Source organism: Pungitius pungitius, chromosome 20 (assembly GCF_949316345.1).
Source record: "Pungitius pungitius chromosome 20, fPunPun2.1, whole genome shotgun sequence".
In the NCBI taxonomy this organism is placed as follows: domain Eukaryota; kingdom Metazoa; phylum Chordata; class Actinopteri; order Perciformes; family Gasterosteidae; genus Pungitius; species Pungitius pungitius.
In genome coordinates this window covers 13,384,262-13,398,879 of record NC_084919.1, presented here as the reverse complement: position 1 = coordinate 13,398,879, position 14,618 = coordinate 13,384,262, and the positions used below count along the sequence as shown (strand labels likewise).

Genomic DNA, 14,618 nt, shown 5'->3' with positions numbered 1-14,618 from the left:
TTCCTCATTAATTTGCACAGCAAGCACATTTCTGTTTATCTATATGCTGCAAACGAGAAAAAAAAGTAGGCGCTAAGTAGAAAGTCCGAGAGAGAGGAGAGGGAGGTAAAAAGTGAGCTGAGCGAGTGCATGCAAGAGAGATAAAGGTCAGTGTGAGTGGATAATGGAGGACAGGAGGCAATGCGATGTCACCGTCACATTACTAACGTTTTTAACTCCATCCCTGCTTCCTCTCCCCTCTCCTCTGTCATGTTTCCCTTCATCCCTTTTGCTTGCAGTCTAGATGGCTGAGAAGCCTCGTGTCCTCTGAGATAAAATGCCTGAGCTGGTAAGGGCAAAAAGAAGGGCAGAAAAGCCAAAGACCTAAAAAAGAAATTCATAATTAAGACCCCAAAACAGCTCTTCCCATCGATTTACCGTCCAGAGCAAAGGAAGAGGAGGAGCAGCGTGAAGAGGGAGGAAAAAGAAAACGTTTCCAAATGAGATCTCAATGTGTCCTGCGCATTTAAAACAGACCGAGAGGAAAACACAAAGTGTGCAGGAATCTCCTCCCATTGGGCCCCATCTTACTCCCTCCTTCCTCACTAGATTCTTCATTTAATTCTGTGCCCATTATGAATAGCCAGAGGGCGATATCGTTTGAGTCTGCCAGTGTGCTGTATAATGCCTGCACACACAAAAAAACACACACCTCATCAAGGTAGACAGCAGCACAAAGAGTGCAATGCTCTGGGATCTTGGCAATAATTCATGTATGTGCTAGATGTAGGACAAGTTATTATGCAGCCACCTCACCTGGACCAAGGCGAAGGTCGAATGCATTTTTCATAACTTCAGCAGTAACAACACAACGCGTTCAAGTGTGTTATCTCTCCGAGCCAGTGGAAACCAACACGTAGAGGTGTTTCTGTGCCCTTGCCCCCTCGTATGCTCTGGGGTAATGGTAATTATATCACAAGTTTGCATGTTTTTTGTGGGAACATGCCTCACTGGTACAGCCAAAGAGGTTTAGGTGGCTATATCCTTATCCTTTTTTTTGTCTTCCAGTGGGAATAAAACACGAGGAGAGAAAACTAATTGTGAATTCAGCTCCGCACTGATAACAGGCACGGTGGCAGCTCAGGGCCACGCAAACGCTGGGGGCTTCTCCAAGCACGTCTGATGTTTTGATTGACTGTAACTATTGTTGGCCTCCAACAATACTCCACCCCTGCAGCAGCACGCTTCATTCAGCGAGCATGACTGAACTAATGGACAAACGGAGAATATGGCGACGACATAAATAAGTCACCGTGTTTACAGTGCACGTTACGGACAGTGAAGTCCTGCTTCCATCCAACAAGACATACCTGAAGTGAGCGCATTACATATTTAAAGGAATATTTACGACACACCAGCCTTTGGATTCTAGATTCTTTTCAGCATCAGAATATGTTCTTCTTCTTCTTTTCAATTATTCTGCCAGCAGCGAGAAGAAGCCGTTCTTCAGTCAAACTAGCCAGTATACTGCCACGCTTCCCTCACGCTGTGCCGAGGGCCAGAGGAACAAAAACCCAAGACTCAAACTCAAAATTTCCATCCTTTGATAATTTGTGAAAGAAAGGAGGGACTTGACGCAGCCTGTATCCAAATGACAGAGCTGAAGCTTTGGCTCAAAGGAAAATATGACAGTATCTTTTATAACCTTCTCTAGAAAGAACAGGTCCATTCTAAGAGGAAGATGGCGTTGCCAAATCCACTCTCCTCAAGGTGATCCTGCTTCAAACGACTGCCACACACACACACACACACCTACGGGGCAAACGGCACACACACGCTGCCTTTTATTCTCCTTCAGCGCTAAGGGCAAAGCTTCAAAGCAGCTCGTACCACTCTCACAGTTATTATTTAGTTGACTCATTCACTTTTAAACAACGTCTGCGCCACTGGTTTCACTATCACTCATAGTGCACCTACTGTATATGTATTCCATAGGACATAAAGCATGACACAGATGATGGTTTCTCGTACAGGATATTTAGGAAATACTCCTCTGGTGGTGCATTGCATAATGCCATGTTAGAAAGCAGCACCTTCAAACTAGCAGAGATGGATTTACCAAACTCAATTAGCGATCAATCGATAGAATAGCTCAGCGAGGGCACCCATACTGACTGAGCTGCTACAGGGAAACTGTATGCAGAATGTTGTTCATGTCATTTCAGTTCAATTCATCAACACACAACCAAAGACGACTCGTCCTTGAGCACATGAACTGACGCTGACTTTTCTGACGACATGGTGAAACCACCAGAGAATTGGTCTGGCATCGTGTCACATCGCACATTCAAAACAAGCATTTAGGCAGGAATACCTCAGTACAACGAATGCAACACGGCTCATCTAGAACGTGTCCGTAAAAGATTAATGGGAGAAAGACTACCAAAATAAATAGGCTTTGAATACTCATGGCGGCAACAGCACACTCCCTTATTAATGAATACCTCGCTGTGTTTGCCTGAAAAGAAAAGGACCATACCTGACTGTGGTTAAAAGTTTACATTACGCCGGGTAGTCGCAATGAGAGTGGAGTATGTGCACATACTATCCTCGGGCTTTTGCCATTAAAGCCCCTCCACTTATTATTATGGTGAGGTATGTGCATACCTAGTGTTAAAGCTTGCATTAGCTCATGTCCGTTCCGTGACAGGTTTCCTTGGAAGGTCTCGTCTGGAGCTGTAATTGTACTCACGGCAAAAGCCAGGGTCAGTCTGTAGCTGCTGAGTTCTCAATGAGCAACACACAAGCGTGTTCACAATAGCAAGCCCTCTAATCCCCCGGTGTTAGAGCCGCTCTGAGCTCGACACATTCAGCGTTCGGATTAAGTGAAAAGTCCAGCAGACAAATGCCCACTAACTCATTGTACTGTAAACAATTAAACAGTGTCTAAAATACACGTTTTATAAAGTGATTATTGAATCGGAAGACTTTTTAGAAACAGAACATTAAACATTTAATTGTGATGAATTATTATTAATTAAAATGTGCGATTAATTGACAGCGTTAGTATATATATAGTGTTTTGTTGTTGCTGTTGTGTTCACGGTCTATATACCATGGTCTTAGGTTTTGCCTCCTGTATATTCAGAAATGTTTACTCGACATATTGACGTTATGTAGATGTTTGCTTCCGGATAAAAAAACAGATCCAAGACTAGTTTAAAAAAACATTTGAAATCATTAGAAATCGAAATAATGTTTGAACGTCCAGACAACTGGACATAGACTATATGATGATAAATTGATTATCAAATTGCTTTATGATACACAGGAGCACGCATCATACTTCCGGCTTGTTAAATGGCTGCGGACCCCAGTCCCTGCCCAGACTCCCACACTTTGTATGGTTGGCACATTCTACATTAGTAATGCAGATCCTTCCTCTGCCTCTACGCTCCAAACGCCTTCAACGAGCTGAAAAGGAGCCCTCCGTGTGTTAAAAGGAGTCAAGCACAGCCCGGCTCAAATGTATTTCACAAACGGATTGGGTCCCCCTGCAGGAATGCATTTGATCTACAGTGACAAACAGCCACCGAATGCATCCTCCTAAATGCTGCGACTTCTTCCATTTTTATTCCTAGGATATTTTCTAATTTAAAATATCCAACTTTAATCAAAGAGGTCAGATTGTCATGCCGTCCTCCCAACACGCCTCTACCCCAACGTCTACTGATCATTTGTAGTCATTCACCAAAGGACACAAAAGTGCAGCAACATTTGTTGATAATAAAAGAAAGCGTACAAGAGGTCTTTTCTCTTAAACTGAATCATTGCTAAGTGATGCCATGGTGATACTAAAGCTCTGAAAATCTACTCTGTACTGTAAAATAAATTGAAGATCCTTCCCTTGGTGTCTGTGTAGCAGATAATGGTGCAAATAGATCACATGAAGTGCTTATGAAACCAAAAGTCAATACTGAGAAGGCATTTGAGCAGTTAGGAGATAACAGATGCACAGAATCCATTAAACAGGGCTGTTCAAATGGACTTTAAAGTTCCAGATGGCACAATGCACGCTGGCCTGCAGAGCTCTGACATGTGTGAAGACCAATGCACGGACAAAAGTGGGATTTGGTAGCACACCTATTAAAAATGGGGACAAATGGCTTCCGTTCTTCACTCTACCATCATCAATTATAGGGGCTCTAAAGCAGGTGGGATGAGGCTAATTCAGAGTCACCGATGAAAGAATCCGTGTGCTTGTCACTGCCGTTGACTGACAATTAAACTCATAATCTCATACACCATATGCAGGGCTGCAGTCTACTATCACTGCCTCTTGGTGCTGTGGTGGAAGGAAGATTGAGGGAAAAAGGAAAGGACAGAGGGACAGGTATATATAGAGAAGAGAGATGATAGACTTAGCTACAGATGCCTCCTTTTCTCCCTGACCATTGATGATGATGATGATGATGAAGGGAAAGCCTGAGCAGAGGTGGGAGGTGGGGGGCAGCACTCACCGTGGCCGGCCCTCAGGGAGGCCGGGGAGCGGTATATGGACACAGGTGGCTGGTGGTGCCACGGCCCCTGAGGGTGCTTTGGCCGGGGCAAGGCAGGGGGCGGGGGGGCTTCGGAGGTGGAGGACAGGAGATGGAGGTCTGAAGATGAGGAGGCAGAGCTCAGCACCATCCAACCCACTGCCAGGAGCAACGTCCAGAAGAGCTTTCCTTTGGGGAGCATGGCTCACGCCGCCCCCCTCCCGCCCTACTGGATGTTTTAAAGAGAGTAAATCGGATGAGAGCGGATCTCAGAAAGAGTGACCTTCCCGTGGCCAGGATACAGCGGCAAACTCCATCACCAGCTCCCTGTGAACGTAGGATCCAGCAGCTGCGTCCGAACCAAAGGCGGCCAGGGCTCCCCTCGTGGACTCCTCGTGTCAAATACAGGCAGGAGATCTGTGGCTCTTCTCCGCTTGCTGGCTCCTTGAACCAGAAGCCCACCGTGTCTTTACTTTCTGTCCTCGGCAGGATCGCCCTGCGGCGGCTCCTTTGGTGACCCCGCGGCGTGGGAGTTTGCGCATGGAATGAGTCCCTGTGCACGCTTCCTCACCTACGGGCGCAAGAGTGAGTGACAGTCCGGGGGACAACCTGCGCCGGAGCCTTCCGCCTAGTCGCTCTGCTCTGAACAGCTCCGCTCCGTCAAGCCACAGATAACACACAGCCTCAGTTATGAGACGGAGGGGGGGGGAAACCAGAGATGCTCCACACGGACAAACTATCTGATTCACTGCTGCGGAACCCGGGACTTTCTCTTGGTCTTCAAGTTGAGATGGAATAAATGTCTTACTCTTCTTCTCTTCGCTTATGTCCCCGGAGAAGGTGGCTTGTTGTTACCCAAGAAGACACAGCAGGATTTCTCCTTGTGATTACTCCAAAACGACAAAAGACCCAGATAAAGAGAAAGATATAGAAAGAGGGAAGCCAGCGGAAAAGAAGAGGATGAGAAACGAGAAGCTGCCGGGAGGGAGCGAGGGGGAGAGCTGGGGAGGGGTTGGGGTGAGCGAGACGTGGAGAATGGGGGAGAGAGAAAAGAGTGGAGAGAGAGAGAGAGAGCGTGAGAGAGAGGATGAGAGCGGGTTCAGGTGAAACTAAGCGAAGATGATGGGACAGAGGAAGGGAGGCAGTTGAGAGGAGGGGGGGGTGGGGTGGGGGGAGGGGAGAAGCGGCAAGTGGGCCAGCCTATGCAAATCCTCGCTGAGCGGCGAGCAAATCAGGGCGGCAGGCAGCCACTGCAGAGGAGTGGGCTGCCTTTAGTCACAGGGAGAGAAGATGTGCGGGAGGGAGGAGAGCGAATGGACAGCAGAGAGGGGGGGGGGGGTGTGGGGGGCGAACAGTGAGAGTACGGGGGTAAAAATGGAATGAGATGTATAACAGCAGTGCTACAACATTGTCTGGCATCATCATTTTTCGTGACCATCTCTCCCTCCGTGTTGTGATGCTTCTGAAAGCTTATTGAAGCCAAAGCACAGAAAAAAGCAAAAAGCCCTTACATTATGCACGTGGCAACAGATTTAGTGGATTTCAAAAGGGGGGAATCTCTGTCCCGGGAACTTGGGAGAAATAATCATATTTTATATCATCGTGGTACTTTTTCGGACCCTAATTTGATTTGACATGCAGCTACTGACCTTGAGGATCTACTGTGAGATATTCAACAACGTGAAGAGGAATTCATGTACAAAGAGCAATAATGATTGCATTGTGCGGTAAGTAAAGCCAAACTCCTCAAACGCATGACTCATTGTTGGCTTTAAGGAAGCACAGCTCCAGCCTTACGCTGATTCTTTGCATTTGTCAACATGTCCCTTCCTATTTTCCACTAAGGACGAGTCCTTATCAGAGACACGGTGCGATATTGCGCCGCTTGTTTTGAGCACAGAACACAGATAATGTTTGTAATGTTGAGGAAATGACAGCCATTGATCCATTTAAAAAGCAGCCAGCGGTTTGGATCAGAATATATTAAAGCCAGAGAATAAGCAACACGACTAAAATAGTGAGGCGGTCATTTTTATAGAACTGCTGCACTCATACTCCTAAGAACAACACTCAGTTGGCTACTTTTAAAATAGGTCCGCAGCTTGCAATTGATTAATTATATAACAAATAGAATTTATAATTACACTATGTTTGATCAGAGACTAAAACTATCCATTTCACCATCGATCCCAAGTTATTATCACTAGGACAGCATTGTTTGATATTTAGACAAATGGGACGTTTATAACAATATGTTTGCAACATTAACAGTTCAAATATGTAACTAATTATTATTTAAGAGCTAATCTTCATTGATGGTGCAGTCTATTGGGATTTAAATAGGGCAACAAGTATTATTGGTGCAGCGTAGTTTGTGATGTCATGTTTTTTCAACTAAGCTCCGCCCAGTTCAAACCAATTGCACAACAGAAATGAAAGGAGCCAATCACTCAATGGTAAGCAGCTGTTCTTAGAATCTTTGGAATCAAGTGACATCACAAACAGTCTGTAGATTTAAACACATTTTACTGAATCAAGTAATTTAATTTGACATCTTTGGTAATCACAGCTATATTTTCATTAACTTACAACTCTGGTTTTGGTTGTGAAGATGCAGCTCGAGTGAAAGGTCTGCTGTTGGCATATCTGCTCTCAGGTCCTTCTCACGCTGAGAGTCTGATCTTTTATACAAAGAGCAGAACACAAGCTGACAAGCCAAAAGAGATACACCTCATCTCGGACTTTTCATCCAAATGAATGCTCATGTCAATCTTTTTTGCAAGAAAGATTACATAATGATTGTCATCGTTATCCAAGGGTTTTATTCTGCAGACCATGTTAAGTGTGTGATTACTCATTTTTGAAAAAATACTTCTACTCCAAGATCCAATAAATACCCTTCAAATGACTCCCTCTTCTAATGAGGGCGGAGTGACAGAAAACACTGCTGGAATGATGTATATAAAGCTTAACAGTCTGAGTGTGGAAGATTATGGTACTTTTTATGCGTTCATTTCACATTCGTCCTCTGGGTTTAATGTAGGGCAATATGCTTTACTACATATGTCGGATATAATCGTTCCTCCGTATCCCTAAAGTGAAGATATACTATAATCACACGTCAGCAGGGAATGTCTGACTAGATGTAGAGAGTATTCTCATGTCAAGTTTAGGACTAAATGTCATCAGTCGGTGTACCAACGACCTCTACAGATAGGAATGTCTTTTCTGCACATGCCATTTGATCTTATTAAAAAGGTAAAAGAAATAAATCAAGACACAATAAAGCTATAAGTGGACAGATTTGGGTTCATTTAACAAAACACTTAAATGAGTCATTTATTAAAAATGCAGTTTAATTGTCTGCCCATTGTGTGCATTGGTTATTAGCATTTTAGAGAAAACCTGGATTATACAGCCATCTTCCACTATCTCCATGGTGATATTTAAAGAGGACTGAGAGTGCATGATCCATTTTCAATACAACCATATCAATGCAAAAGCAATTTGGTTCATCTGATTTTGAATTCTATTCTATAGTGCGGTGAGCTGACAAACCCAATGCAATGATGCCCATCAAGTCAATGAATCGGATAAAAAAAACAAAAGAACAGGAAAGCATTCATTTCCGGCTCTTACCTAATCCTAACAAACCACCAATGGTCAAACCCAAAAAACATTACACATGAATGCTTTACATCTGCCAAATATATTGGCGTTTTTCAAAAAAAATAATTAAAAGATGCATATTTAAGGGACTTGGGCAGAACTTGTTCTCTACACCAGTAGTCCTCAACCACTAGTGGAACCGGACCGCAGAGAGAAAACTGTATGGATTTTATCACTTCATTGTTGCAGCCCTATAATTAACACTAATAGAGTAATGAATAGATTATACAACATATCATTAAGATGTTGAACTTGAATATTCTTCCCTGATGTTGAATAAGGTTTGACAAAAAATATATGAACTAGTCGTGGGTGGAGCTTGAGTTAAGTCAACGATGCGGTTCGGACGAATGAGATGCTTCAATCGTCCAACAGAAGTGACCAAAGACGGGTCAATCACACCAAGGATTCACATCTCATCTGATCTACTTCAACTTGGACCTTTGTGTTTGTCCAGTGACTTGAGCCATCGTGATCCAATGTGTAAGCTACGTCCATCCTCTCCTCCCACATTCACACCCAGCAGACTCATCCTCTGGCATGGCTGAAGTGCAGAAATCCATCCGTCACACTGCAGTTCAGCCGAACACGCTAAATAATGAATGAGTAATAAAATCAAAACTGACAACAGCAATTGAAACATGGCCGTTTGTTTAAAGGATTAAAAATGCAGTAACACCCATATCATTTATAAATGAACCCAGAAACCTAAATTAGAAGGCAACAGCTCAGGGTGGGCGGAAGTGAGCCAAAGCCAACCATACGTACAAATGCACAAAATGCCAACAAAGAGACAAAAGAATGTACACATAAAAAGGGTCGACTATTTATACATGTCATCTTCTATACAGCTTGTCCTTAGATTGAGCTGGGGGGGCGGGACATCCTTGGGCGAGAGACTGGGTACACAGGACGTGCAAGTTAGGACATCGGTGACTCCAAATGGCCTGTAGGTGTGTGAATGGTTGATTGTCTCCATGTTAGCCCGATCAACCCCTCCTCTCGCCTAACGTTAGCTAGGAATTACCCCTGCCCCCCCTCTAGGATGAGGAGCATAGAAGATGACAGATTAAAGATTTGTACATTTCTATTAGAAATAATAGTAGTTGTCACTCCCAACACCCAGTGTGCCAGCATCTATGTACTCAACCATTGAAAAGATTTGCACAATTGCTTCCGCAATTTATTCAAGATGAATGCCCAAACTAGACAAATGACATAAGCCTTTGGGAACAAGTGTGACTATCGTTTGGGTCGAATGGTTCCACATGTTTGGTTTTCTGTAGAAATAACCTCTAAAGAGGTGTAGCAGGTGTGTGAACGGCCTGCCACCACAACAAAGGAAGGAGCAGCTGTGCTACTAATGCTGCTCTTTACCACAAAGTCAACAGCTTTCTGACGTACAAATTCAATACCATCACCTTCATCCAGGTTGTATTCATTACCACATTCTGCATGATTGTGTTGGTTGTTGGTTGGACGGTATAATGGAGCAATAATAATAATGTATACCACTCCGTCTGTCCGACATGTAGCTGGAGTCAGCAGCCAGGCGGCTTATCGGAGCACCAAAGCTGTAAAAAGTTAGCATGGAGATAGCAAAATCTGCCTTCCAACACACTAGACGTTTCTTTCTTAACATAATATAAACAGAGATGGAGGGGTAAGCATTGACACCACATGGTAATCATTGGGATTAAGAAGAGCTGGTCGGCAGATTTATGTGAATTTAAACAGAACCAGGGTAGCTTCTTCCCTCCCTTTCCATAATGTATGCTAAGCTAAGCGGCTTGTGGCTCCTTCTACATATATGGGCATGTATTAGAGAATTGGTATTTTGGAAGCGGTATCTTCTAAATCCATAGTTACACTTTTCAATGTGAATCTAAAGTTGCATTAAAAATATATATGTACCCATGGCGGTACTTTTGCAAGACAACCCCCCTCAGCATATTTCTCCCATTCCCTCAACATGAAACCATGAGTAGCCATTTTCGATCCAGGAGCTTATAAGAGGGTCAAAGGCACTCACTGACTCACACAGTCCAGTCCCCCCCCATCAAAGGGGAAGGAGTTCTCAACTTTGACCCTGAAGGATCAAACTAAAACACTCAGGATTTGACACGATTGATTTGCATTTGGAAAATCTCATCTGGAAAAGCGTACAGACACAGCACACACATCACTTTATGAATGATGAGTTTTTATTCTATTACAAATTCATTCGTTTGAAGTAAAAAATTGCTACTACTACAGTAGAATGAGAGTCTGTTGCTCTATTTCACACAGCCTTTGTAAACATTTTAATCCTGTCTTAATGCACTTCATTTAAAATGAGTTCAAATGAATACACACTAATTTGCCAGTAGGATGATAAAGTCTTGCAACCACTCCATATAAGAAATGTTGATTCAACTTGCAAACTGACACTAGAAATACTGTAGAGTATTTTACAGTTTGGCTGGAAAGCTTGTTTGTATTCTACGTACAGTACGGAGTCAGGCACAGAGCCAATCTGCCCCCTGCCACCTACACGGCTTTGTCCAAACTGGCCAAGTGATTTACAGGTAATATATGGAAAATAGATCCTATTTCCCCGAGGGACAGTGCCTGGGGGTTTGGGCTGTGTGAGTGATACATGTGACAGCTGAGTGGCAGAGAGACCAGTGATTGCTTATGAACTGGTGTAGCCAATGGAAACATGTCTCACATGCCTGTAAGAGGATGGTATTCACATGGGCACGTCATGCACGTGTTCTCTTACACATCGGTTTACACCAACAAAATAAGCACTGCCTTCAAGATTTCCTTGAGTGTGAGTACAAATCTGATTCAGGGTGTTTTTATCTGAGTCTGGTTGAGCAGAGGCAACCACAATGACTTAGTTGTTGTTTGGGTAAATAAAACGTTTGTTGATCCACCATCTCTACAGAGTTGTCACTAGAATCGCCGTTTAACAAACCATCCATCTTTTTCTGGGGAGGACAGTTTTCATTGAATGTAAGGGCGTGCATTGGTTCGGCTGAGTTGGTACGTGTTGCTGTGAAAGGATCGAACACCGACCATGAAGTCTACTTCACATGCCGAGACACTGCACAGCAGTTAATATTCCCTGTGGCAGGATTATCAAACTTTAAAACCTTCTTACAGCAGCAAAACTGTGTACCGCGTGGACAAGGTACACAGTAAACTTAATGACCAGCTACTGGTATTGGTGGACCATGGACTTTACTGTATCAACTTTTTTTCTGGGATCACAGCTGCACTTCTTAAGCATTCTAGTTTGCTTTGTGGCTAAAAACCCAGCAAGGAGTCAATTCAACACCTCCTCTCAAAGCCATCATGTTGTTGTCCAAGATTCCCCACATGCTCAGCGCCACTTGAGAGCGAACAACAACAAAGAGCGGCCTGGATGGAAACGGCGTTCAAGTGCGGTGCCTAGTGACTATTCAGAACCCCACGCCTCTGCTTTCGCTCAAAGCCTCAATTCTGCTTGTTTTTGACAGAATGTACACAGAGCAGCTACAGAGCCGTTGAATGACTTGCACCTGACGCTCAGCCCACACGTGTCACTCACAGGCAGCCCAGAGGTGGACTGTCAGCTAATTTGTAGAACAATAGACGATCACCTGCTCCCCGGCTTCTACAAACACACAGACACACACACACACACACACACCTGCACCTACACGCACAAGCACACACTCGCACACATCCCACAACCCTCTCCTTTCCCTCTGCCCTTACATCGGCTGTGCATTTTGCATCCAAACACACTCAATCAGGCCCAGAAGCTGGTGTACAGCAGGTATGCAGAGCCCTCCACCAGGTGTGGCTCTGCCGTACTGCCGTGACTGCAGAGTTTTGGAACCTTTGTGTGCTGCAGAGATGTTTGGGCCCCCGTGAGGGGGGGCGGGGGGATGACATAATGCCCCTTTTTGTTTTGCTGGACTAAAGCGGTGTTTAATATCCAGCACTCTAATAGCTTCCTAAAAACACAGCAGACCCATAATAACCTTAAATCATAATGCATTCCATTAATGATATCATGCTGCACCAGCCGCTTGTAAAATAAATGGAGGAGATTTTAATTACCCGCCATCCTACACTGGCGAGGCTCTGCGCTGATGCTGTGGTGGGGTGATAAAATACACCCACAGGCTCCTTTGACCACAATCCAGGCTGGCTTCCATCTTCCCCTTTGCTTAGGCTACCTGTGCTGGTCCAATCAGAGTCGGCTGAGGTTCGGATGGCATTTTAGGCAGTGCGTTCTCTCTAGGAGTAGAAGCATGAACGAACCTGAAACAACTGCACTATATTGGTCCAAAGAAATACAATAAGCAATTTAAATTGGCTCTACTTTGCAGTGTTAAGTCGCTGAAACGCAATAAAACGCAACACCTCCTGCCGATGATCAGACGCCTGTTGGGAAAGGCAAAGAATATGCAATTAAAGCTGCTGGAAGCTGCTGGAAGAATCTCTGTGGGAAAAGTAAAGTTCGGTTAAACCTTTATAATATATATATATAAATCAAAGTCAAACATAGAAGTATTAGGCCAGTAAAAACTGTATTTTCTGTTAAAGGAGTCATATCCTCGGACGCTGTGTAGAGAAATGTTTGGAACATTTTGGGAGTTGAGTGCTTTGGAGTGTTGGGGGGATCCAGTGGGGGGAGTTGGTTACAGGAATCTGTTTGGGGGTTGGTTGACATGCCTAACCGAAGAATGTAATCCTTCTAACATCAGCTCGCTCTGCCACCTAACAAATATGTCACAAATAAGGCACCATCAAATACTACCAGCCTACGCAAGTATAAGCGACCCTCTCCCAAGGTAGTATCGGGTGTTCGGCCATCGTTTCTCATTATCTAAACCTTCATGGCGTGCATCGCGTCGGCTTCCCATACGCCAGGTGACTCAGCGTGCAATATGAGCAGATAAAAAGATGTGTTCACTGTCCTCTCTTGTTTGCAGGTAAACCATTTATGAGCACATCCAAATGCACACAAACACCTCAAGCCGAATCGTGAAAGAGAGAGAACCGTCCTGAGGTTCAAACCCTTGTTTTCCCTCTCACTGGATGATACTTCCCTTTCTTTTGTGAGAACTGTTAATCCTTCATATATATGCACTGCATATTGAAGTGCTTTATTATCACTTATACAGTATAAACGGTAACATAAATGTGGACGGATTAGTCTTGAGAGTTTTGTTAAACTGAGGTCTGCCGGTTTTAAAGGGTTTTTGTTTGTCCTGAGATCATAGTGATGGAACAGAGCGAATGAGGTTAAACTGAGTGTGAAAAGGAACGGGTGTATGTTTGGGGACCAGAGACAATAAGCATTGGGCAGTCCAAACATAGGAATCAATCAGCCAATGCCAATTTAGAGACAAGTAAAGAGACAAAAGCTCTCACTGGACAAGAAAGCCATCCAGTGTGACTCGGTTTGACCTGAGGTACGCAGATACACAGAGGAAAGCGGGGCAAAGAGCAAGTAGCGTCAATATTTCAGCTGCACCTAATGGAGGAACTGAGCGTGGCTAAAATAACTCGGCCTCTGGTGCCTTTTTTTTGCCAGCTCTAGCTGGGCTAAGTGCAATCCCTGATCGGCCTCGGCGAAGGCAATCAGGCCTGAGCAGGAACATCTGCTTGGATGTCTCTGAACATTGTGCATGCTGACGACAGCTTCGGGCTTTAAAAAAGACACAGGCTGCCATGCGCACGCATGCTACCTCGCTCCCACAGAGGTTACGCAGAGTCCTGCCGCTCGCCTCTCCTTTCAGAGGGGAATGCAGCGCTGCGTGCCATTATGTGAATGTTGACACACTCTGTAAAACCTGTGAGAGGAACGAGACGTGTAAATTGGGGCAAACAGCTATGGATCATTAAAAGTGAAACCAAAATAATTTTAAAACAGGCTCAGTAAGAAAAATGAAGTGAAACAGGAAGTAAAGAAGTCCTGTACCAGGCTTCATTAACCTAATTTTCCAAGTTTGCTTTGAAATAGATTCAAAGCATTACATTTTTTTCATATTGGGCTGGATTGATGTTCAAAGAATACTTATCTTGGAAACTGGTATCTCATCTCATCTAACATTACCTTCATGCCTCTTTGGATATCTAACAGGATTTGACTGCATGTTTACTCTGCGTATTCACAGGCTTCCTAATCTCTAATAATCCCCAATGCAACTCTGTGCTAAAATAAGAGGGTCTATTTTGATTTTGCACCAATTGTAAGAATTTGCTCATATGTCTATCCACGACCCTCTAAAGGATAAGTGGAGCAGAAGCTGGAGAAAGCTTCTGCTATGTACCCATTGTGGCCAACAGAGACCTGCTTTTAAAGATACCTGTAGCTAAAACAGAAGCTTCTCGTGGACATAAAAGGGATGAAACCTGCCACCCTGTACCCACACTTGATCAGACAAG

The 14,618-nt window shown here is 44.1% G+C and overlaps 1 protein-coding gene across 16 annotated transcripts in view; it reads right to left on the bottom strand.

Moving 5' to 3' along the window:
- LOC119195130 (neurexin-3b) overlaps positions 1–14,618 on the bottom strand; it is a 219,594-nt gene that overhangs the window by 79,234 nt on the left and 125,742 nt on the right. The window contains exon 1 of one of the 16 annotated variants that reach the window (XM_062559591.1): positions 4,500–5,634. The exons of the other annotated variants lie outside the window; for them this stretch is intronic. Coding sequence (XP_062415575.1) covers positions 4,500–4,719 — 220 coding nt within the window. The 5' untranslated portion in view covers positions 4,720–5,634. Of the gene's footprint in view, positions 1–4,499; positions 5,635–14,618 lie in introns of those variants that run through there. 16 annotated transcript variants of the gene reach the window in all.